The sequence below is a fragment of the Lontra canadensis genome, unplaced genomic scaffold (assembly GCF_010015895.1).
Source record: "Lontra canadensis isolate GAN:19392208 unplaced genomic scaffold, GSC_riverotter_1.0 scaffold182, whole genome shotgun sequence".
Classification (NCBI taxonomy): Eukaryota; Metazoa; Chordata; class Mammalia; order Carnivora; family Mustelidae; genus Lontra; species Lontra canadensis.
The window spans coordinates 2,197,871-2,222,244 of NW_022631176.1; the positions used below are offsets into that span (position 1 = coordinate 2,197,871).

Here is a 24,374-nt window from a genome sequence, read left to right on the forward strand (position 1 = left end):
CCTGCCCCACCGCCCACTTAGCGCGGCCGCCCCGCCAGGCCCCGCCCTCGGCCCCGCCCCCCAGGCGCGCTCTGCGCCTGCGCCGGCGTCTCAGGCTCTGAGGCCCGGCGGCCGCGGCTCTTTTGTTTCACCGTCGGAGTCCAAGCCGGAGCCCGGACCCCAGCCGGAGTCGCAGCCGGGAAGGGATTCGGATCAGCAGCCGGGACTGCCAGCACGCCCCGAGCGGCCCGCGGGGCTGTAGGCGGACCCAGCCTGCCCGATGGGGCGCGCCCCCCGCCCGCCACCCCCGGCCCGAGCCGCCGCCTGAGCCGCCCGCCCGCGCCATGGAGCCCGGCCGCGGCGGCCTGGAGGCCGTGGGCAAGTTCGAGTTCTCGCGCAAGGACCTGATCGGGCACGGCGCCTTCGCCGTGGTCTTCAAGGGGCGCCACCGGGAGGTGAGGGGCGCCGGCGGGCCCGGACCAAGACCCGGCGAGGGGGGCCCCCTCCTCCCCCCCGCAAGTCTGGGGCGCCCCATCCCCCAACCCCACCGCACACCCAGGACCCCAGCTCTGACCCACAGCCGGGGACCCCCGATCTCCGCCTCATACCGGGACCCCCAGCCCCGCCCCACACTCGGGGACCCCCATCTCTTCCTCACGCCCCGGGATCCCCATCCCTGGGCCATCCCCACCACACACCGCGGGGGTTTTCATGCCCACCCCACCACATGGGCCCTTCATCCCCATCCCCACATTCTGGGCTCCCTATTTCCCCGGACAGCCCATCTTTCCCACCCCACACCTGCGGTCTTTCCACTGGCATTGGAACCCCCCCCCCAGGTACTTACTTGGCCTGGGGGTGGCCCTCTACGGATTTCTGGGTTCCCGGCCCCTGAGGAACATCCATGCTTGGTTTTTAGAAGCATGACCTGGAGGTCGCGGTCAAATGCATTAACAAAAAGAACCTGGCCAAGTCCCAGACACTGCTGGGGAAGGAAATCAAGATCCTCAAGGTGAGTGGGCTCTGGAAGCGGTAGGGGAGATGGTGGGGGATGAGTTAGCTTTAATCCTAAGAAACTTGGTTTCTGTCCTAGGAATTGAAACACGAAAACATCGTGGCTTTGTATGACTTCCAGGTAAGGCTCTGGGTGCGTCGGCGGTGGGGAGGGGATGTGTTACCCTCCCCAGCTGGCCAGTGCACAGCCTCAGACCCCACGAGTGTGGGTCCCAGGCCAGCCAGGTGCTGTGACCCTGCTGGGTAGTGGAAGGTGCTAGGCCAGGGTCTTGTGTTGGGAGGAGCTGGGCACCCCTAGGTGTAGATCGCTGTCTGGCCTGTCCAACTGAGAGGCCTGAGCAGGACCCTGGAGACTTCTTTCTTGGCCCAGTTTGGGGCCTGCTTCCTCTCGGCATGCGGGGAGAGTCCTGCCGGCCCTAGCAGCCTGTCTGCTTCGGGCACCAGCAGGGCACCACGGGTCGCCTTCCTGGGACTGACGGAGGTCAAGCTAGCTGCGGCGTGGGCCTCAGGGGGGATCAGACCCAGTGGCCCGGACCGTGGGTCCTGTCCCCAGCGCAGGCCTAGGGCAGGGAGGTGCCGGCGGCCTGGTCCACCTGTCTGGGCCGGCGGCTTGTTTGTTGACACTGCTCCAGCCTGGCATTGGCCAGTCCTTCCCTGCGTCAGGCTGGGGGAGGGGAGGGGCCCCGCGGAGATTCCTTCTAGCTGGCAGTCGGGGCAGAGAGCCCAGGCCAGAGGCAGCTGGCAACCAGGCGGCAGTCCACCTCAGGCCCAGCCGGCTCCGGAGGCCCCCTCCGGGTCCCTTCACCACCCCTGGGGCCGCAGGGGGGGCCCAGCTCCGGTGAGGGTCCGGGACCCTGGAGAGCCAGTTTGGGGACTGGGAACCTGAGGCGGATCTGCGGGCCAAAGTGCTGACTAATGGTTTTGAAACCTGTTTACTGAGGCCACGGGACCTGCCCCTGGCTGAGGGGAAGTTCCCAGCCCGGCTGTCTGTGTTTGGGTGGCCTCCGCCCTCCCCCTTGAGAGCCGGGTGGTGGCCTTGGGGGCTATGGCATGATAGGAGGTGACATGGGAGGGCACGGGTCCAGTGTGACAGCGAGTACCTGGAAGCCGGGTACTGGGCCGCTGAGACACCGTGTCCCAGGGCCAGGAGGGCGGTCCCCTTCTTTCTCCCCTGTTTCCCTGTTCTTTCCCTCCTGCCCCCTCCTGGCTGGGCCACACACCTGGCTGTGGGCAGTGCGCTTCCTCTCGTGAGCGGCCTCCGCTTCCCCCGCCTGGAGGAAGTGCACAGAGGCCCGTGCCGCCTCTCCCCTTGGAGGCCGGGCCTCTGTCTAGGCGCTGTGCCTCACTCCCTGGGGCCTGCGGAGGTCCCTGAGTCCTTAGACTTCTCTGAGACACACGGGACTTGGGAAAAATAGCTTTTAAAACTTTAAATAAGTAATTTGGCACAAGAAAAAAAAATCGATTATAAAAGTGGTCTGGGAAAAGGTAACCCCTTTCTCTCCCCATTGGCCCCACACAGACGTTGGTGGTTTCTGGGTCTCTTCAGGGTCAGAAACACGTTCTTAACGTACCTCTCTGCCACCACGCGGTCTGCTTCTGGCGGTCAGTGCCGTTTTCACCGGAGCCTGTATCTCAGGGAGGATCTCTGTGTCTGTATGCGGGACATCACAGCCCCCTCCCGGGAAGGTTACTGCTTCGGAGCCCAGACTCTGAAGCTAGGTGACCTAGTTCCAGTCCTGGTCTAAACTACCTCTGAACTTAAACCAGCTGTGTGTCCTTGGACAAGTATCTTAACGTGTCTGTGCCTCCACCTCTTCCGGGTGGAGACCCTGGCTTTGCGGGTTTGAAGCCGGCCGTGGTGAGCCCCGAGTGCTTGGTAGCTGTTGTCCCCACGCGGTTGTGGGTGTTACTGGAGGGTGTATTGGGTTCCATTGCCCGACATTCCATAGCTGACCGCGTCCGGTCCCCCACTGATGGGACTTGGGATTTTCTGGGGTTCCGGCACACCGGCGGTGTGGTTGTGACCTTGTGCTCAGTTTGGGCCAGATGTGTATCTGCAGCGCAGGCTCCTAGACAGGGATCCCTGGGGAAGAGGGCCGTGTGCTTCTAGTTTGGTACAGTTTGGTACTGTGGTCCCCAGAGGCTGGACTGGACATGCAGCAGGGATGCATACGGAAGGGCCCGTCTCCCCACAGCCTCTCCGGGAGGTTGGTTGTCAGACTTTGATCTCAGCAGAAAATGACATCTCCGTGTTTCTCACTTCCTGTGAGTGAGGCTCGGCATTCGTGTGTGAGTATTTGGAATCCCGCCTGCCCTCAGCCTGATTCCTGTGGTCTTTTTTTACTGAGGCTGAATGGTGCCATGATTAGTGGCATGGGCCCTGAGCCATACTGTCTTTGAGCCCAGCTCCTCAATTCACTTACTTGTGTGACTGACCTTGGGCAAGCTCCTCAGTGTCACCTGTAGATTGGGAGACGGTAGCAGTATGCCTGTGTGGTTGGGTGGTTGTGCTGAGATCTCTGCCTACCACGTAACAACTGCTGTGTAAATGTTGCTTTGTAGGAACTCTTTACGTTTTAAGGAAAACTTTTTTGTGATATGTTGCAAGTATTTTCTCTGAAATTGTTCCTTTTCTATTGTTGTTTTGAGGCCCTACGGAATAGGAATAGAGACGTTTGTCAGGTGATGTGGGTGCTGGGGGGGGTTGTACTTTATTCTGAGGCCCCCCCTGACCCATGGAGAGGCAGCTGGAGCCTGTGGTCTTCTATTGAGTCTATACCTGTGTGGTAGGTGGTATCTTGGACGTGCTTTTGCCTAAGGAGGGTGGCCATTGAAGGATTCAGGATTAGGACTGTACCTGGCATGCCCTGGGAGGAGGGCTGATGCTCCCAGTTCTTGCTGACAGGGACCCCTCCCCCTCCCAAGGCCGGCTGGTTCCCACAGCTGGACATGACTCACTCAGGGCCAGCCTGGCCACAGACGGAGGCAGCCAACCTCCTGCTGGCTTACTCGAGGGCCTTTCGGGGCAGTGCCGGTCTGCCGCCTTGCCTTTCCTCTCCAAGAGGGACCATGGGCCAGGGGTGGAGTGGGTGGCGGTGGGCAGGGTGCAGGCTGGGTGGCAGCCCCTCGTACCAGGTTCCAAGCTGGGGGCCAGTGAGGAGGCCTGAGGGAGAGTCCAGGTGCTTCTGGAAATGCCTGTAAGGTTGTGTTATTATGGTCTTGTCTATTTTTCTTAACTTAAAAATGTTTTCAACTTAGAATTTTGAAGTAGAACATATAGTGGGCAATGGGAGACGCAGATCATGAAGTGCTTTGGGGACCACTTAGGTGAGGAGAGAGCTGGAACGGGGCTGGCCCCAGGAGTTCAGAGCCTGAGTTTCTCTGAGCAGGTTGGGGGGCCTGTGGTGCTGCCTTTTGTGGGGATGTCTCTCTGCCGGTCCACCCGCCTCTGAGCCCTGGACACCCCCCAGCTCGGCTGCCTGGCCGTGTGCTCTTGGCGTGGGGGCTCTGGGGCTGTGTGGTGTCCCGTCGTCAGCCGTCTGGGTCAGTGCCCTAGGACGGAGCTGCTCAGGGATCTGTGCAGGTCACGTCTGCAGTGTCACCGTGGCATGTGGCCACTGGGGCTTGGTGCGTCTCTGGGAGGAGTGTGTGGTTTCTATTTTCCGAGGGCTCATACCAGCTCACACCTCCCCTGCCCTCTCCCCTGCGTTTCCCAGGCAGGGCCAGTGTGCCGGGCGGAGTGTGCCCCGGGGTGGGGGGCAGGCCACCCTGCGGCGGCTGCAGGAGGCTCCCCAAGCAAGGAGGGTGGGACTGGGCACCCTTCCCTGCTGGGAGCTGGCTGTAAGGGGCTGGCCTGGGGCGGGGAGCGGCTCTGCTCCTGTGGGCGGCTGTGCTCTGGCCCCCGCTGGGGTTTTTGGCACCTTCCAGAGCCAAGAGGGCCAGCGTCCCCTGAGTTAACTAGGTCAGTGCCTGCCCACCCACCAGGCCCAGCCCGGGCAGGGAGTGGGATCCTATTAAGCAAAGCACCTTAGCGCCCCATGGCAGGGAGGCCTCCTACGTGCCTGGGTGCTCGGGCCAGCCCTGTCCCTGGGGCCTGTGGGCACCCTGCCCGGGGATGCGGGGGCTCCCTGTCATCTCCCTGTAAAGGCTTTGTCATGTTGTCCACATCAGGTGCTAGGGTGGGGACATCCCCTCCCCAGCCGTGGGGGAGGGCAGGACTGAGGGTTCCCCGCCCAGCCCTGCCCCTCCCTTGCCCCTGTATGACTATGTCCACAGCCCGTGGCCTGTGACACGGACGGGAGCCACCTAGGCCAGCAGGGCAGCAGGGCATGTGGGTAGCTGGCCATGGGGCCATGAGGGCGGCCCTGGGGCGTTCCCCATGGGCCGTGGGGCGGACCCATGTCTTGGCCACGCGTATGTTTCTGTGTAAGGTTGTGATGAGTTTCCAAGAACTTCCCCTGAGGATGAGAAGAGGCCACCTGTTCCCGTCTGCCTCCCCCCGGGGGAAGCTGTCCCGGTGGTTTCAAGTGTGTACTGAGTCTAGACTGACCCCGAGCAGGGTGCTTGGTGCCTGCAGCCGTGGGGTCCCTGCTCCTTCCCAGGCGAGCATGAGGCTGTGGTGGGTGGGCAGTGAGCTGGGCAGGGGCAGGCCGGCCGTGGCCACCTAGGTAGTGCTGACCAGCCCTTTCCTCCTGGGGGGCCCAGCCAGCTGGCATCCCAGGGAAGGGTGGGGGACACCCACTAGCAGTGCTAGAGGGAGGGCCTGACCCCAGGTGGATGGAGCAGCAGCTCTGGGGAGGGGCCTGGGCAGGGAGCTTGTCTGGAAAATGGGAAGGGGCCCCGGGCAGGGAGCTTGTCTGGAAAAGTTCCCCACCCAGGGGCGGGGAGACGCACTACCTGCAACTTCTCCTGGTGCCTGTCGGGGCTGGTAGCGGCGGGGCTCTCGGCACCTGGCTTGCTGTCAGCACCCAGGCAGGCTGAGGGCGCCCTGGAGCTGGCTTCTGCTTCCCAGGCCTGGCCATGTTTCCTGAGCTCACCTGGGAAGCGGCCCAGCCGGGGATGGCCAGTGGAGTGAGGCTGTCGCAGGTGGGGAGACAGATGCCGGCAGGAAGGGGCTGGTCTGAAGCTCTGCTCTGGCCCAGGTCGTGGGAGACCCCCATCTGGCTTCCCTGGCTCACCCCAAGCCTTAATGCCCCATGTGAGGTTGGCTTGGCTCCCTGCCCTTGTCCCCAGGCCTGCTGTGCTCTCTCCCTGCTGGCCCTCTCTGCTCCCCACCTGGAGGGCCTGCTGGGGTGAGGCTGGGCTGGCTGATCTAGGCTGCAGGTGGAGGGACTGCGATCAGAGCGGGGAGCAGGTGTCTAGGTCCCCAGAGTCTTAGTGGCCTTCCGGCCTGCTGCTCACGTGCTGTCCAGGGAGGAGCCACAGACCGTGGGGTGGCTCAGGGTGGTCTCAGGACGGGAGGCATTGGAGGAGGGGATCAGCCCTGATGTCCTGTGGGGAGGAGTGTGGCCCTGGGGAGCGCTGGGAACAGTGGGCCGCAGGGATGGGGCATGTGCAGGGGCGGGTACGGGCCTGAGGCCCCAGGGGCCCATGGGGTGCGGTGTTCGGAGGGAGGGCATCCACCGTCACATTTGGAAGCCTGCTGTGGTTCACGTGTAGGGACAAGGCTGGGAGCAGGGCCCAGGCCCTGTTGGAGGGTCCTTTGGGCTCTGAAGTACAAAGGGGACTCTTGTCACTTCTGCCAAGGGGGGCCTTCTTTCCAGGGGAGGTAGTCGTGGGGTCTGGGGCACTCCCAGATTTGGGGGGAGGGGGAGGCAGGCCAGGGGTTTGCACTCACTGCTCCCACACAGCTCTTGCCTCCCTGCCAGTCCTGGTGAGTCACTCCCTGGGGGGGGCTTTGCTTTGTATTGCCTGTCACTTTGTCCGTGCCTGGCCTGGCTTGGTGGGGTGAGTTTAGGGCTCTTCGTTCTGGAGGTGCCTGGGCCTGAGTCCCAGTTCTGCCCCTCTACTGTATGGCTCAGGGCAGGGGACTTGAGGCCAGAATGCTCCCAGTGCTCCCCGGAGCTCACTGGTGAGGAGGAAGCGTGGGGCATGCCCATGACACAGCCCGGTGGCCCAACGGCTGCTCTCCTGGGATGCTCCTAGGTTCCTATTTCCTGTCCCTCCCTCTGGCCTCTGCTGGGACCTCTGCCTGCAGGCCTCCCACTCCCCTTCTGGCTGTCAGCCCCTGCCTGCTCTCTCCTCTCCATGTGTCTAGCCCCTCTGGCCCCGCAGGAGACCGGGGACTCTCCTGGAGTTGCCCCTGTGTTTATCTATCCCCTGCAGCTGGCCTGGAAGGACCAGGCCTGGGAAGGCAGGGTGGGGCACAGTGGAGAGGCCTGCTCGCCCTGGGTGGGGGGGTGAGTCAGGGTCACCCCCTGAGAGCACGCCCCACTATTCCACCTGCTGCCCAGGCTATGTCTTGAACCCACGGCCCTCTGTTGCTGGAGCTCTGGGGGGCTTCTCATTAGGGGGGTACTGACATTATAACATGGGGTGTCCCCAGGGGCGCCTGGGTGGCTCATCTGCCTTCAGCTCAGGTCATGACCCTGGGGTCCTGGGATTGAGCTCCACGTTGGGCTCCCTGCTCAGTGGGGAGCCTGTTTCTCTCCACTCCCCCTGCTTGTATACCCTCTCTCACTGTGTTTTTCTGCCAATTGAATAAATATTAAAACACCCAAAAAACATGGGGTGTCCCCCATGCAGCCGCTTGTGTCCCTGCTCCATACCCATTGAGTGTGGTCTGGGCCCAGGTCCTGCCAGATCTGGTGAGAGGGTGGCTGAGCTGGGGGACCTGTGTCCTGCCAGGTAGGGCTTGGGGACATCCCTGAGACCTGAGTCCACAGCTGGAGGTCAGGCCTTTGTGGATCAGTCTCAGGGGACTTCCCCCGCCCCTCACCTCCGCAAGGCTGTTGAGAGATGTCCCTCTTGGAGTCACTTCCTTGCCTCCTCCCTTGCTGGCCACTGCATGGGGAGGGGCTGGGCTGACTGTGTGCAGAGACCCCGCCTGCCTGGTGGACTGGGTGTCTGGGGCCTCAGACGACGAGCGCACCACCTGGGGGTCTCTGCAGCACTCCTGCCGGCAGCCGGAGCCCATGGGTGGCACAGGCCCCCACCATAGGGTGGCACAGGTGGCTGCTGGTGGTGGGGCTGCCCGTGAACTGGTCGGGCCTCGAGCTCTGCAGCCTTGTCAGGGGGACCCTGCCAGGGACGTCAGCAGCACCCTGAGCCCATGGGTGGCTGGGTCCCGGGCCGCAGGGGCTGGTGCAGCCCTCTGTAATCCTGTTGGTTGGGGTCCTTGATCCTGGAGTTAGGAGTGGTTTCTGAGCTTTGTGGGTCAAGGCTCTCCTACTTTGGCCATTTCCTTCCTGGGGACCTGGGTCCCCCACTGGGTGGGTAGAATGTGAAGCTGACCCCTATTGAAACTTTAGGGCTGGGCTGACCCTGATCTTGATGGGGACCTGGGCAGTTGAAGGTTGCCCCTTGGAGGTGGGGTCAGCATCCACCCCAGACCCCGCTCCCAGGACCTCAGGTTCTCTCTCAGACTTGGCAAATAAGAGTGCTCTGATTGGCTCCTGCTCTTGTCCGTCATGCCTGCATGCCGTGGCCTCAAAACCAAACAGCACAGCCTTGTCCTCATCCTCTGGCCGCTCCCCAGCGGGCCAAGCACGACACAAAAACGGCCTGCTGGTGTCTACCCTCTGGCCTCGCTTGCTTGCAGCCCAGGGATTGTGTTGAGGGCATGAGTGCCAAGTGCGTGGGTCACACTGAGGCCGAGAGGAGCTTCCTGAAGCACTACTGGGGGTGGGGGCAAGGAGTGGCCCCCTCCGCCTCTCACTGCTGCTTCTGTGTCCTGCAGGAGATGGCCAATTCTGTTTACCTGGTCATGGAGGTGAGTGCCTGTGGCCCCGGCTGGGAGGACAGGGAGGCCGGACTCTCCTGGGTCCTGGTTCCTTGTCGCCTGGGGAGTAGAGGTTGGTTGCATGTCCATGGGTGTAGGGCCCCCCCATCTACAGCTCCGGTGGCTATGGCAGGTGTCTGAGGGGCGATCAGAGCCCCCTACTGACCTCTTCAAGTAGGAGTTGTGAGGGACACCTGCCCCAGGAAGGAGCCCGGGAGCAGGGGGGCTGGTGTAGGGTGGCGGGTGGTCCAGGAAGGGCCGCTGACCAGGCTCTGCCGATGGTCTGTTGCAGTACTGTAACGGCGGGGACCTGGCCGACTACCTGCACAGTGAGTGGAGGCCCCTCGGCCGGGGGCTGCGCACCCAGCCTCGCCCTGACCCAGCCTGCAGGGCAGCCTGACGGAGGTGGGGGGCCTCTTGCCCCCCCCACACTTGCTGCGGGAGGTGGAACTGCTCTGCAGGACAGAGGGGTCTAGAAGGCTCCTTGTGAGCAGGCCCTATGTGCTCGGTGGGGCTGTGGTGCCTTCTGATGGCCGCCTGGCCCCACGGCGTCCCCAAAGCCCCTGGACGGCTGCTCTGGGGGGCGCTGGGCTGTCCTGAGCATGCTGGGTCCCCAGCAAGGCCTGGCTGACCGCGGCGGTGCGGGGGGCAGGCACTCTGCAGGCCTCCGGGGGAGGCCTGGGGACGGGGAGAGGGTGCATCGGCGGCAGCACGTGCTGGCGGTGGCATGGTGGCTCGGAGACCCAGCAGCAGCAGATGGGCCCGCGGGGTGAGCGCCGGGCACGGCCCCCGCGGCCTCTGGGGTGGTGCTGTGGAGGGGCGCCCTGCGGGAGCCTGTGGAGCCTGGAGCCCCTCACCCTGGTGCCTGGCTGAGCCCCCACTCCCCCTCCGGCAGCCATGCGGACGCTGAGCGAGGACACCATCCGGCTCTTCCTGCAGCAGATTGCGGGCGCCATGCGTCTGCTGCACAGCAAAGGCATCATCCACCGGGACCTGAAGCCCCAGAACATCCTGTTGTCCAATCCTGGTGGGCGCCGCGCCAACCCCAACAACATCCGCGTCAAGATCGGTGAGGCCAGGGCTGACCTGGGGGCTGGGGAGTGGGGGGGTAGGGGGCCGGGGCTGCCCTCCTCACACACACACCCTCCCCCCCCGCCCCACAGCCGACTTCGGGTTCGCTCGGTACCTGCAGAGCAACATGATGGCGGCCACGCTGTGCGGCTCCCCCATGTACATGGTAGGCGGGCCGCCTCCGCCCCAGGCCCCGTGGGAGGGACGTGAGTCATGACCCACCCCTGTCCCCCGCCGCACATGGGGGGGCAGTCTGCGTGGCTGGGCCGCTGTTCCCGAGGACACCTGTGGTCGCGTCTCTGATGGGCTGGTGTTGACACGAGACTCGGGTCACGGAACGCTGTGTCCATCCTGGCCACGGTGCTGACCTGTATGCTTTGCACCCGTAGGCCCCCGAGGTCATCATGTCCCAGCATTACGACGGGAAGGCAGACCTGTGGAGCATCGGCACCATCGTGTACCAGTGCCTGACAGGGAAGGCGCCCTTCCAGGTGAGCGAGCCCCAGGTCAGGCGTGGGCCCAGCGCCACTTTCCATCTTGCACCTGACGCTTGGCTCTGGGTCCCAGCTCGGCCACCGAGCACCGCAGGCTGGCAGCCTTTGCTCTCAGGAGTCAGGTGGTCTCGTGGCTCTTCAGCATACAGTCCTGTGGGGCCCCGTCCTGTTCCAGGCCAAGCTGAAGTCCATGAGGTCCAGCGTTCATCTGTGTGTGCCCAGCTGGATGTCTGAACCCAGCCTTGTGCTCTCCCTCCTGCCCATGCCCTGTTGGCGTGAGGCGCTGAACAGGGGTTAGGCCCCGAGGGGCACCACGTGTGAAAGCAGTGGCTGGGTCGGCAGTGGGGCTGCAGAGGGCCAGGGGCTCTGAGCCGCGCTGTGCCAGGCTGCACATCCCGTCATGACTTCTGGCTTGATGGCACAGCTCTTCGCCGTTGCCGCCTGGTGACCTCGGCTGGCCCCTAGCTCCCTGTACCCCCGTCTGCCGTTCCCTCCCCATGTGAGCGTGCGGGGGGTTGTCCCTCGCTGTCAACCCTAGAGGGTGGGGTGGTCTCCTGCTCTTGGCGGCTCACTGGCGCCAGGAACGCGGCCGCGTGCGGTGAGCAGATGGCTGACCATACACGTGCCCGCCAGGCGCTCCCCGGGAGTATGGTGCCCACAGGGAGGGGAAAGCTGGTGCTGGGGTTCTCTGCTGGGGTCGGGTGCAGGGACTGTTGTTTTCTTTTAAAACGCAAACATCCAGTCCCACCGGATACCCAAGACCACCCTAACCAGTCTGCCGTGGGTGGGAGGGAGGCCTGGCCACTGTTCTGTGGTCCCTGCGCTCTGCAGCCTGGTTGGGGCAGAGGAGGGAGGCCAGCCCTGGGAGCACAGAGTGCTTGCAGTGCTCGGTCCAGGGCCCCAAGCTCTGGCCCGCGGTCTCCGCTGGGGTGGCTCGCGTGGGGCTTAGAGGCCCTGAGGGGTGCTCACGCTGCCGTCCCTTGCCAGGCCAGCAGCCCGCAGGACCTTCGCCTCTTCTATGAGAGGAACAAGACGCTGGTCCCCACGTAAGTGCCTGGTGTTGCCCGCTCCCACCCCCCTTCCACTGACCCCGGGTGGGCAGCAGGGTCATGTTGTCTCTGCCCCGCCAGCATCCCCAGGGAGACGTCAGCCCCGCTGAGGCAGCTGCTGCTTGCCCTGCTGCAGCGGAACCACAAGGACCGCATGGACTTCGGTGAGTGGCCCCTGGCTGGCCCGCGGCGCACATCTGCTTCTCGCGGCCCACCGGGTCGGGGCATGGCCTCCTGGCCGCGTGTCGCTCTCCCTCGGCTCCCGGGCACCCACAGGCTGTGAAAACCCCGGTTTTACCATGGGAAGTGGGGCCACTAGGAAAACCCATCAGGCAGGGTGGGCGGTGCTCAGCCTGCGGTGTGAGGAGCCACCTGCTGGTGCCATCTCTGTCTCTGTCTGGGCGGCTTCCCACGCCTGTGGGAGTTCAGGCCCCAGCGGCACTGGGGGGCCAGAGCCCTGGGCTCAGGGCTCTAAGGCCTCTTCTGGCCTTCTCCTGCAGACGAGTTCTTCCATCATCCTTTCCTCGACGCCAGCGCCACTGTGAAGAAGTGTGAGTCCCCTGAGGGTCCTGGTGCCTCCGAGGCCCTGGCGGGGCTGGATGGGGGCTCAGGTGCCACACCTGCTGGGGGGGTGGGAGCCTCCCGTGTGCTGACCTGTGCCCTCCGCCAGCCCCTCCCGTGCCTGTGCCCTCGTACCCAAGCTCGGGCTCCGGCAGCAGTTCCAGCAGCAGCTCCGCCTCGCACCTGGCTTCCCCCCCGGTGAGTCCCCCACTGGCGGCCGGGCCCGGGCTTCTCCCCCTGGGGTTCGTCCCCACGCTGGGGACACTACGCCCTAGGACCCCAGCCGTTCGCACTGGCTGCGGACAGATAAGCTCGGGTTGTGGAAGGTCAGAGCGTGACGAGTCGGGAGAAGCGCTCGTACCCCCCACCGCCAGCCCTCGTGTCCCAGAGGCCAGCCTGCTAGGTGTGGTCTGTGTGTGCTGGCCTGTGCACGCATGGGCGCGGGAGCGGGGTGGTCCTGCCACCTGGAGCACACCCCCGCACGTGTCCCTGGCACCTCAGCATGGGTTGGGGGGGGCCCTGCCGAGGGCACACACGGACCTGGGGTGCCAGGGCCTGTGGTGCAGAGGATGGCTCTCGGCCACAGCGAAGGCAGATGTGGGATGCCTTCTGTCCTGAGTGCAGAGCGGCCCTTTCAGGCCTCTGCAGGACTGATGGAGATGCAGGGGACGTCCCCGGGAACTCTGGGAGCTGGGTGGCTGCGTCCGGGGACTGTCTCTGTGGGGCCCAGCTGGTGGTAGACCATGCGGGAGCTGATGGGGAGGAGGGTGTGCTGAGCCCCATGTCAGCACCCTGCAGCCCTGGTTTGCCCCAGGCCCTGGGGCCGAGTCTCAGTGACCTCCCCTGTGACCCCAGTCCCTGGGAGAGATGCAGCAGCAGCTGCAGAAGACGCTGACGTCCCCGGCCGACGGTGGCTTCCTGCAGGGCTCCCGTGGCTCTGGCGGCAGCAGCAAGGACTCGTCCTGCGACACGGATGACTTCGTCATGGTCCCGGCCCAGTTTCCAGGTCAGAGGCTGGGTGTGGCTTCGGTGTGAGCATGTGTGTGCTTGCCTGCACGCGTGTGTCTGTGTGCGTGCGTATGCTTGTAAACCTGTCACCGTGTGTGTTCTCGGTGGTTCTGGGAGCTTCCCTGCCAGGTCGGCCTGGCTAGGGAGTCCAGACCACATCATCCCACGTCTCCGTGGCTGGTCTGTACACTGAGTCCCTGGGCTCTGGCCCTACCCTCTGGTCTCTGCTCCCAGGGAGGCAGCTGCTGTCCGTTTAGTGTTTGTCGAGTACTGGTTCTCAGGCCTCTGTGACCGGCCCAGCCCCTCCCAAAACTCTGTCCCAAGGTCTGAAGTTCCTTTTGTGACCCTGGGCATTGACGGTTCCTTTCGCTGCCCGTGGCCATCCCATGACTCTGGGGATGGGGCAGGGCCAGGAGGGCAGTGAGCCAGGAGACAGGGCCATGAGAGAGGTTGATGGGGCAGGTGTGGGACCCAGGGTCCCAGAGGAGGGGTCAGGCCCAGGCTGGGAGCCGCAGGTGCCTGGCCTGGAGGTGGCTGGAGGGTGGAACACGGAGGGCGCACCCAGGGTCTGCTTCAGAGCCCGAGTTCGGGTCAGGTTGGGGAACAGACGTGGGGACTTGGGAGTGCTGCGTCCTCCTCCCACCGCCTGGAGCCTCCCCCCCCGCCATCTGGAATAGAGTGTGGGGCCATCAAGGAGCTGTGGTGGGTGAGGTGGCCCGGGAGCATGGAGTGGACACTTGTCCTGGTGTGAGAGGTACCCAGGCCCAGCCTCACCTGTATCCCATCTGCAGGTGACCTGGTGGCTGAGGCAGCCAGTGCCAAGCCTCCTCCGGACAGCCTCATGTGTAGCGGGTGAGCCCCCTGCCCTGCCCACTGCTGGTTTGGGGAGAGGGACATGCTGGCTCTTGGCATTTGTTCCTTTGTCCTGTCTATGTTGTCTGTCCATACCAGGAGCTCACTGGTGGCTTCTGCTGGCCTGGAGAGCCGTGGCCGGACCCCATCTCCTTCCCCGCCCTGCAGTAGCTCTCCCAGCCCCTCAGGGTGAGCAGGGCCTGGGGTGGGGTAGGGCTGTGAGGGGCCCCAAGCTGCGGTTAGGGCCCCCAGCCTCAGGTGGGGCTTCGCAAGACCTTTGTCCACGGGTCCTGTCCTTGTTCAGGCCTTGCAGGTCACTGGCTTCTCGTGGGTGGCCCAGGATGGGGGGCTGTGGCGGGAGGGATGTAGATCTGGGGGGTGGGGAGGGAGCTGCGGGGCCCAGAGCCAAGCGGGGGAGCAGCCCCAGCTGGCCTTCTATCACACGTCCCTGTGGCACAGGGTGCTTGGGATGGGGCGTGAACAGTTCCGGGTGCCGGAATGGTGGCCTGTGCAGAGCTGAGGAAGCAGGCGGCCTCCGTGGCCTCTGCCGCCTAGTGTTTGGGACTGGGGTTCAGCTCAGTCTGCTGTTTCTGTTGACAACCCCTCCCTCCTCCCTGCTTCTCTTCCCATTGCAGCCGGGCCGGCCCCTTCAGCAGCAGGTGCGGCGTGTCTGTCCCCATCCCAGTCCCCACGCAGGTGCACAACTACCAGCGCATTGAGCAGAACCTGCAGTCGCCTACCCAGTACCAGACCACACGGTGAGCATAGTCCCCTCTTACCTCTGACCCCCCGTGACTGACTATAGAGGTCCCCCCAGAGGGCAAAGGGTGTGTCCTAGAGAACTACAGTGAGAACACCCCCACCATAGCTCCCTTGGAGTGATACAGGGTTGTCCCACACGTACAGTTGTGCAGGCTGTGCACTGTGTAAATCTCATTGCTACTGTTTTAGGATGTGTGGAGGTTTTAGGTTTATTAGGATAGCTTTCTGGTAGATGTTAGCAAGGTATCTTGAATTTACAAAACTCAGCATTGACTTTTTTAGAAAAAGATTTTATTTATTTGGTAGAGAGAAGGAGAGACAGGGAACACAAGCTGGGGATGGGGGGCAGTGGGAAAGGGGAGAGGCAGGCTCCCCACTGAACAGGGAGCCAAAGGCAGGGCTCAGTCCCAGGACTCCAGGATCATGATCTGAGCCAAAGGCAAACACTTAACAACTGAGCCACCCAGGCACCCCTCAGTATTGATTTTTGACAAATTTCAACAAATGCTACAGGAGAAGGCTCCCTCGTTTTTTTTTAATTCATGGAGAGTTCCTGTGGGCTAGTGGTTGGCCTGGCAGGAACTGTGACCACAGGTCTGAGGATGCCCAAGGGAAACACTGGGGTTCTTTGCTCCCTACTTATCGCTCTAGGCAGGAGGGTGAGCAGTCCAATCTCCTGGGAGGCTCCTGAGAGAGACCTGTTATTTGGATGGAGGATTGAGCCATCTGGTATGGGCATGACCCTCACCATGTGTGGCTGGGGCCTCACCTCCCCACGCCTTCCTGTCCCCAGGTCCTCTGCCATCCGCAGGTCAGGCAGCACCAGCCCCCTGGGCTTCGCCCGCCCCAGTCCGTCCCCGCCGTCCTACGCTGAGCACGGCACCACCTTGGCCAGGAAGCCGTCCCTGGGAGGGGGCCGGCCCTATACACCATCTCCACAAGGTGAGCCTGGATGCCCCTGGTGGGAGCTGCTAAAGGGGGTCTCCCCTGGGCTTGGAGTGTCAGGGGAGGGGACTGGCTCTCTCTGTCGGGGTGTGACCCTGGTGACCCCTCTCTCTCCTCAAGTTGGAATCCTCCCCGAGCGGCCTGGCTGGAGCGGGGCACCCTCCCCACAAGGAGCCGAGATGCGGGGAGGCAGATCCCCTCGTCCGGGTAGGTGCGGCCGTGGCCCTGGGCAAGAGCCAGCTTCCTGCTTGCAGCGGTCACTGGTGCACATGGAGGGAGGGTTGGGTCCTGGGGGATTGTTCACAAGTTCAGGCTGTGGCTGTGGAGGGGTACGGAGGGCCTCGGTGTCCGCAGGGCCTCAGTGTCTGCGCCCACCTTGTGGTGTGACTGGGTAGGGGCAGTAGGCTGGACTGGAGGGCCTCACACATGCTCCTCTTGCTGCTCGGCTGGGCGGGCCCCATGCGGGAGTGACCTGGCTTTGTCCTATCCTGCCCCAGGCTCCTCTGCACCTGAGCACTCTGCGCATGCCGCTGGGCTGGGCTGTCGCCTGCACAGCGCTCCCAACCTGTCCGACCTGCACGTCGTCCGCCCTAAGTTGCCCAAGCCCCCCACGGACCCCCTGGGGGTGGCATTCGGCCACCCGCAGTCCAGCCCCCCACAGCCGGCCCACGGGCTACAATCCTGCCGACCCCTGCGAGGCTCACCCAAGCTGCCTGACTTCCTGCAGCGCAACCCCCTGCCCCCAATCCTCGGCTCCCCCACCAAGGTAACGGGCCCAGAGCTGGGGGGGCAGGGAGGGAGCGGCCAGTGTGGCTCTGCCTCGAGGACCCCTTCCCACCCGCCTGGCAGGATGCCCGTGGGACGTGCTTCGGGCCCCAGGAAAGCAAGTGCCCCATGGGCTCTGGCTTTGCTCGCGCCAGCTGCTTATCTCAGTCTCCGTAGCGTTCTCGTTGGAGAAGCAGGGCTGGACCCGTAGCGACACGCAGGGTTTCTGAGGGCACACGTGTGCCTGGGTGTTGGGCATGTGTGGGGCGCGTATTGCTTTCCTGCAGCAAACGAGGTCTCGCGCCTGTGCTGTGGACACCCGGTGATGGAGGTGTGGGGCCACGGCTGCTCCGGGCTGTTCGCGCCCTCGCGGCGGTCCGTCTGAGCTCCCCGCCCGCTCTCCTAGGCCATGCCTGCCTTCGACTTCCCCAAGACCCCCAGCTCCCAGAACTTGCTGGCCCTCCTGGCCCGGCAGGGTGTGGTCATGACCCCGCCGCGGAACCGGACGCTGCCGGACCTCTCCGAGGCAGGACCGTTCCAGGGGCCACAGCTGGGCCCCGGCCTACGGCCCGCTGAGGACAAGAGCCCCTTTGGCAGGTGCGTGGGAAGGGACTGTCCCGACTGGACTCGCCCGACCGCGCGCTGGGAGGAGAAGCTGGGAGTGGACCCGCGTGTGGGTAGGGCCACTGTCGGCGCCGCCCCCTTCTGGGAGCCTTGCTGAGCTCACCTGGCGTGTCTGTTCACGGGGCCACTAGCAGTGTCCAGGGTGGGCAGGACACGGCCAGCCGACAAGAAGCCGTGTGTGCCTGGCGTGCCGTGAGTTAGGGAGGGCCGTCTGGGCATTGCGGGCCAGGGCCCAGGCCATCTTCTCAAGGCTCCTCGCCCTACAGGTCCCTCAGTACCGGCCGCCTCACTGATTTGCTCCTTAAGGCTGCGTTTGGGACCCAGGCCCCTGACTCTGGGAGCACGGACAGCCTGCAGGAGAAGCCTATGGAGATCGGTGGGTGGGCGGGCAGCCTCCCTGGGGTGGGGGTGGGCGGGGACCCCCAGGCGCTGAGCCTTTCCTCCTGCTCTTGCAGCGCCCTCTGCTGGCCTCGGAGGGACCCTGCACCCAGGAGCCCGTGCTGGGGGGGCCAGCAGCCCGTCTCCCGTGGTGTTCACTGTGGGCTCGCCCCCCAGCGGAACCACGCCACCCCAGGGTCCCCGTGCTAGGGTGTTCTCAGGTGAGGACTGCACGGTGCTCCTCCAGGTTGCAGGGCATAAGCGGCAGTGCGGGTCAGAAGGCAGAAGTGTGAGGCAGTGTCTATCTTACTCTTGGAGCAGGCCCAGTGCCCACAACGCACGCGCCTGCAGCTGCCCTGGGAAGGCTGTCCTCGTGGGTCAGGGGTCCCGGGCTCGGGCCCAGGAGTTCCCACAGCTCCTGCCTCAGGACTGGAGAGCCCACCTGCTGTGGGCCAGGAGGCGGGAAGGACAGGGCGTCCGCGGTGGGCTCTGCTTGGGGGCGGGGGAGGAGTGTAGACCTGGGCGTGCAGAACAGGTGGGAAGGGGTTTGCGTTGGGGAGTTGAGAGGAGTGTGTCCTGAACCGGCTGCCCGCGGGCCTCTCCCTGCAGTGGGCTCCTCGAGCTCCCTTGGCTCTGCCGGCTCCTCCTCTGCCCGTCACCTGCCCCCCGGAGCCTGTGGGGAGGGTGCTCCGGACGCTCCGGCCCCTGGCCACTGCTGCGGCTTTGCCGACCCTGTCACCGCCAACCTGGAGGGGGCTGTGACCTTCGAGGCCCCCGATCTCCCTGAGGAGACGCTGATGGAGGTGAGGGCCCCCAGGCGTGGGCGGCGGGCCCTGGTTTGGGGAGGGTGGGGGTGGTGGCTGGGCTGCGGGTCCTGGGGACGGGAGGGTGGGGAGGTCTGGGGAGGTGCCCACCACCTCCACAGCCTTGACACCCGCCGCCCCCCCGCCAGCAAGAGCACACGGAGATCCTGCACAGCCTGCGGTTCACGCTGGTCTTTGTCCAGCACGTGCTGGAGATCGCGGCCCTGAGAGGCAGCGCCAGCGACACAGCTGGGGGGCCCGAGTCCCAGCTGCAGGAGAGCGTGGTGGCCGACCAGATCAGCCTGCTGAGCCGGGAGTGGGGGTGCGTGGGCCCTGCAGGGCCGGGGCGGGGGGGGGGGGGGGGCGGGGGGGGGGGGGGGGGCCGGGGCGGCCCGGGCTCCAGGCCCCTGCACCTCCTGACGCGACGCGTCTGTGGCCCCGCAGCTTCGCGGAGCAGCTGGTGCTCTACCTGAAGGTGGCCGAGCTGCTGTCCTCGGGCCTGCAGACCGCCATCGACCAGATCCGGGCCGGCAAGCTGTGCCTGTCGTCCACCGTGAAGCAGGGTGAGTGCTCGCCCTTCGGGGCTGCGACGGGGGCGGGAGAATCGGCCAGTTGCGGAAGGTCGGGGAGGGGCGGGGGGCAGGGGAGGAAAGGCCTTCGGAGGAGTCGCCGGGAGCAGCCAGGGCTCCCGGGGACGGAAGGGGCCGCGCTGACGGAGGCCGCGCTCGCCCTGGCCCTGCCCACAGTGGTGCGGAGGCTGAACGAGCTGTACAAGGCCAGTGTGGTGTCCTGCCAAGGGCTCAGCCTGCGGCTGCGGCGCTTCTTCCTGGACAAGCAGCGGCTGCTGGACCGCATCCAGAGCGTCACCGCCGAGAAGCTCATCTTCAGCCACGCGGTGCAGACGGTAGGCCTGCGCGGCGGGTGGGAGGGCCACCGCTTACCAGGCTCGAGGCCGGGGTCCCCCCGCTAGCTCTCGCCCCTGGGCTCCCCAGGCCCAGCCCGTGCCGGGAGCCTGTCTGGGCTTCGGGTCCAAGGAGGAGGCCGGTGCTCAGGCCTTACGGCGGGTGTGTGCTCCCCGGGAGCGGCCAGGGCAGGCGGCCCCGCTGCAGCGCGCACCGCAGGAACCCAGGCCTTTGCTCCCGCGGCTTCGGGGTCTCGGTGCCTAGGACGAGTTGGCTGTGAGGTGGAGGCTGTGTTTGACAGTGTTAGTTTATAGCATACATGCGCAGACACAGCAAGCGTCTGAGGGCGAGCGTGCCGCCGCCTCTGCAGGGGTGATGGGTGGCGAGGTAGTCCGGCACCGCTGGTGTTGCCAGCGGGTGCTCTCCACGGCAGCGGCGGCCCGGGGCCGCACGAGTCTCCGTTCAGGCCCCACGTGGCCCTGGTGGTCCTCACCGTGGGCCATGTCCTCATTTGAGCTGCCCGCTGTGTGTGTGGCAACCGTCGGTCCCTGGTCCTTGTGTGGCTGGTGCCAGGCTTGGGCCAGCTGGCTCAGCCCTGGCCTCCCCCGAGCAGGTGCAGTCGGCCGCCTTGGATGAGATGTTCCACCGTCGGGAGGACTGCGTGCAGCGCTACCACAAGGCCCTGCTGCTCATGGAGGGGCTGCAGCACATCCTCAGTGACCAGGCGGATGTGGAGAACATCGCCAAGTGTGAGTGCTACTGGGCCGGCCGGGGGGAGGCTGCAGGGGAGAGGTGGGGAGCAGGGGCCCCCTAACCCAGCCGTCCCTCGTTGCAGGCAAGCTGTGCATCGAGCGGAGACTCTCGGCGTTGCTGAGCGGCCTCTGTGCCTGACCTGTGGGGTGCCTGGCTCATGGGGCCCCAGGGGCTGGATCTCCTCTGCCAGTCCTCCAGGCTGATGGGCGGCCAGCTGGCCGGGCTCAGTGGAATAAGCCCGGGCTCAGTGGTGCTGCCTGCTGCTGGCTGGGAGAGGCCGGGGGGCTCCCGAGCCAAACGGCTGAACTCTGTTGTGGGGGGCTTGGGGCGCCTGAATCCGGGCAATCCCCCCACCGCCTCACCGGCGGGCTGGGCTCCCGGCCACCTTGAAGGCAGGTGGGCACATGCAGCCGGTCCCCAACCCCAGCCAGACCCTGGGGCAGCCCTGATGCCAGCTGCCGTGCTGAGGACAGGCGGAGACAGTGAGATAGCTCTGTCCAGGAGAAGGTGCGGCCGCCTGGTCCCCCTCCTTTCCCGCGACCACCCACCCAGCTTTGTGAATCACGGAGCACTTTACGCAGGCGCAGGGCTGCCTGCTGCGCTAGGAGGCGTGTGTACATACTTATATACATATATACATATATAAATAGCCGTGCGAGCGTGTGTGCTGTCTGCCCGGACCTTCCCGGGGAGACACAGACGTCTTATTTAAATGTTCTTTTAGGGACGGATGGTATGAAGCACCAAAGCTCTCTGAACCCAGAACAGACGTTGCAGTCTACTACACTTTACTCCTGAAACGTGTCTTATTTTTCTGCAGCTCTTTTTTTTAACAAAAGAAGAAAATTTGTAGAAGTTTAGGGTTTGTTTTGGAAGCGGGAGGCAGGATGGGGGGGTCCTCAGTGTCACGTGGAGGCCGGTGGTGGCTGAGAGGGCAGCCCTATCCCTTCCCGCCCCCTGACCTGGAGGTGGTGGGCGGGCAAGGGGGATGGTGTGCAAGGCCTTCCATCAGCTTTCACAGAGGGTTTGATGCCAAAGTCGTATCCCACCCCTAGGCTGGGTCTTGGCTGCTCCGGGGGGCCGGCAGGGAGGCTCTGCCTCGCCCCCCTCATTGTGTCCTGGAGAGGGCAGACGAAGCCTGCCTGGGTCCAGGCGCCCCGGGCGAGGGGTTTAAGGTCTTACATCAAGACACGGACATCTTTGTGTTCCTTTCTCTGCAATACTTGAAATCTCGGAAGCAGCCCTGTGAGTCGTTCCCTCGCTGGCCTGTGGCTCTGTTCTTGCTGCCGGAACCCGTGCGTGTTTACTGTTTTACGGTCAGCTCGGACTCAGGCCACCAGGAGGCTGTGGCCACGGGAGGGAACGCAGGCAGCAGGCCGCCACGCCGCCCGCCTCCCTGCGTGTGTGCTGTCGGCCCATCCTGTTTCCACCACTCAGCACCCGACCCTTGGTCTACTTCAAAAGAGTTTCCTGTGATTCCCCCACTCCCTCCATTTGCATTACATTGTGTAATACTGATTGAAGGAAATAAACCTTTGGAACTGAGTGGGAGTGGCGTCTCTAGTGTGTCTCACGCTGTGGCCTGGGGGCCTGCAGCAGCACGAGGAGTCACCCTGTCCGTGACCCCCAGGGCGCAGACCCCTGGGCTACACTAGGTGCTCTGACGTGAGTTTAGGGCTACGTCGACCTCTACCACCAGGAACACAGTCCCTGGGGAGACACCTGGGAGGGGGGTGTGGGTTGAGAGGGGAACCAGCTCTGGACTGCGTGGCCACCATGCCACGTGGGCCCCGTCTCTGGGGCAGGAGGGCCTGCTTTCTCCGCATCCTCCCAGATGCCATCTGTCTGGATCCCGGCCGTGCTGCCGTTGGAGCGGTGTTTCCTTCACGCCTCGTGACCTCCAGCACCGTCTCGGGTGCTTGTTGGCCATTTCTAGGTAGGTTAGGTGCAGGATTTGCATTCTTAAGACTGTATACTGTTTCTGTGAGTTTTAAAAATAACTCATTACCAGAAAGGCTAACCACAGGATTACATCAAAGTGCACGGAGAGCGAGCCTTGGAGGCGGCAGAGCGTGGGGCCTGGGAAGGCGGGGCCCTGGGGCTTCGGGTCCAGCCTGCCTTCCTGGCGTGTGTGTGCGGTCTCTGCAGACAGGAAGGGGTGTGCAGGTGGGAAACGGGGCCGGGAGGCGGAGCCCCTTCTGCTCTGTGGGGCTCCTGATCTATCAGTAATTGGAAGAAATGCCCAAAGGATTAAGAGAATTGTGGCATTCTGTTGCTCAGTTAATAGGCTTCAGAGTTCCATTTCCTCCTCTCCCCTGCCCCCGTTTGCGCACACCGCGTGGTGGTGGGGGAGCCTACATGGATGCGCGACATCACCCTGGTCCGTGGTTGCTGCTGTCCGTTCTGTGGGCTGACACCTGTGCACGCGTGTCCCCCACACCGTCACATGGAACTTCACTGCCCACCATCCTCTCTTCTGCCAACCCCTGGCAAACACTGGCCTTTTTATTCCCTCTATAATCTCAACTTCTCTAGAATGTCCTAGATTTGGAATCCGTGTGCGGCCTTTTCAGACTGGCTGCTTTTCACATAAGACACATTTGAGGTTTCTGCGTCCGTAGCTCATTTCCTTCTAGCCATGAAGAATACTGTATAGTTTGGGTGGGTTACTTAATCCAGTCACCCAGCTGAAGGACACCTCAGTGCTTCCAAGTTTGGGCAGTTACGGCTAAACTACTAGAAAGCTCCCTGTGTAGGAACCTGGTGGTGAGGGCTGGGCGTGGGGTGTGGCAGCTCTGCAGGAGGGGCTGGCTCCCTCCTTTCTGTCCGAGGACCTCCCCGTTCCCCAGCTCATTCCAGGCATGTTTACCGTTGCCCAGGCACAAGGGCCCTTGGCCAGGAGGATCAGGCTCAGGCTGGCCACCGTCATTGGCGGGGTCTGAGGAGGGAGCAGGTGTGGTGGTCTGCTCCCCACATGACAGGTGACTGGGAGCCTCTCTCCCCTGACAGTGGGCAGTTCTGACCTGTCACAGTGCTTACCCTGCTGCCAGTTTCACTCCTACAAGGACCCTGGCATAGGTTCCTGCAGGGACACATGCCTCCATCCTTCCTACCTGATGTAACTTGGCTGGGGGCTTCCCGGTCAGGGGCTGCACATGGCATAGTCCGGGGGGTGTTGGGTCTGCCCCGCCACAGCTCTCCACATGGTCTGGGTCTCTGTTCCAGCACTAAGGAACCCTTGGCTCCCATGCGGTGGGGAGGGAGAGCCTCAGCGTCCAGACTTCCTGGCTCCCTGGCTGGGTAAATCCTCTGCCCATCTGGAGCCGTCCCAGTTGTCCAGGTCCTGGATTCCTGCGGATGCCTCCAGCCTGGGACCCCATGTCTATCTCACTATGCTGGGTGGGGCCTGTGGCTTCAGAGCTGCTAGGGCTGGGAGGGAGCATTCCTGGCAGAGGGAATCTTCCAGAAGAGGGTGGGGGATGCCCTGTGTGAAGGTCGGGTGCTCTGTGGAGCTGGCCCAATGCTTCCTAAAGCTGCTGAGCCACCAAAGCTCCCCAGGTCACCCAGCCCTGGCACAGAGACGCTGCGCTCCCCCCTCCCGCAGAGCGGAGAGCTGTCCTGGGGGTCCGTTAGCACGGGTGAGCATCCCCTCCCGCCAGCATGATCTTCTCAACCCATCCTCGCTTTTGAGCTTAGAGGAGCCTGGTTATGGTGTGGTCCATGGAGATTCTGTTTTTTTTTTTTTTTTTTTTAAGATTTTTATTTATTTATTTGACAGAGAGAGATCACAAATAGACGGAGAGGCAGGCAGAGAGAGAGAGAGGGAAGTAGGCTCCCTGCTGAGCAGAGAGCCCAATGTGGGACTCGATCCCAGGACCCTGAGATCATGACCTGAGACGAAGGCAGCGGCTTAACCCACTGAGCCACCCAGGCGCCCGGTCCATGGAGATTCTTGTCAGCAACCACCAACCCACTTTCTGGGTCCTGGCCTGCCCGTTGTGGACGCTGCGTATGAATGAGAACCTACACTACGTGGGCCTCTGATCTGGTCTCTTTAACTGCGGGCAGTTTCCAAGACTCACATCGTGGGCGCACCAGTGCTTCAGCTCCTTTTGCACAAAGCGTTTATGGCTTTGGGATACCCCGTTTTATTTTTCTGCTTGGGTCGGTCACTGGGCGTCCCCCCACGAGAATGTGAGCTCCCGAGCTGCTCTGGTCAATTTCCCGGCTCCGGAAGGAGACTGGTCCGTGCCCCCCCGGGCGCCTCCTGCCGCCTCCCAAGCCCTCCCTCAAGGTCTTCCCCAGGACCGCGGCCCCCAGGCGTGAGCCGTGAGCAGACGCTCGGCCACCGCGGATCCGGGAGACGCAGAGTCCGGGGAGGCGCTGGTGTGCTCGCCTCCCGGGCAGGGGCTCACGCCCGCCCCTGGGGTCCTCCTCAGGAACGCGGCGCCCGCGGCACTCGTCCTGCCCAGCAC

General features: G+C 64.0%; 1 protein-coding gene across 2 annotated transcripts; it reads left to right on the forward strand.

The window, feature by feature from the left end:
• The first annotated feature begins 181 nt into the window (after positions 1-181).
• On the forward strand, positions 182-20,126 carry ULK1 (unc-51 like autophagy activating kinase 1). Of its 2 annotated transcripts, XM_032846874.1 has the most exons (28): positions 183-434; positions 899-991; positions 1,073-1,114; positions 8,891-8,923; positions 9,225-9,261; positions 9,828-10,001; positions 10,096-10,169; positions 10,393-10,494; positions 11,485-11,543; positions 11,628-11,710; positions 12,047-12,097; positions 12,217-12,305; positions 12,963-13,113; positions 13,907-13,967; positions 14,067-14,156; positions 14,603-14,725; positions 15,523-15,671; positions 15,795-15,881; positions 16,172-16,440; positions 16,846-17,036; positions 17,330-17,439; positions 17,519-17,662; positions 18,051-18,244; positions 18,394-18,566; positions 18,689-18,807; positions 18,991-19,148; positions 19,760-19,895; positions 19,982-20,126. In XM_032846874.1, exons 1-28 carry the CDS (start codon positions 324-326, stop codon positions 20,035-20,037), a joined length of 3,159 nt encoding a protein of 1,052 aa, XP_032702765.1. In that variant the 5' UTR covers positions 183-323; the 3' UTR covers positions 20,038-20,126. The 2 variants fall into 2 exon arrangements, with proteins under 2 accessions (XP_032702766.1, XP_032702765.1); XM_032846875.1 differs by lacking the exon at positions 14,067-14,156 and having other exon boundaries at positions 182-434.
• Positions 20,127-24,374: the final 4,248 nt, after the last annotated feature.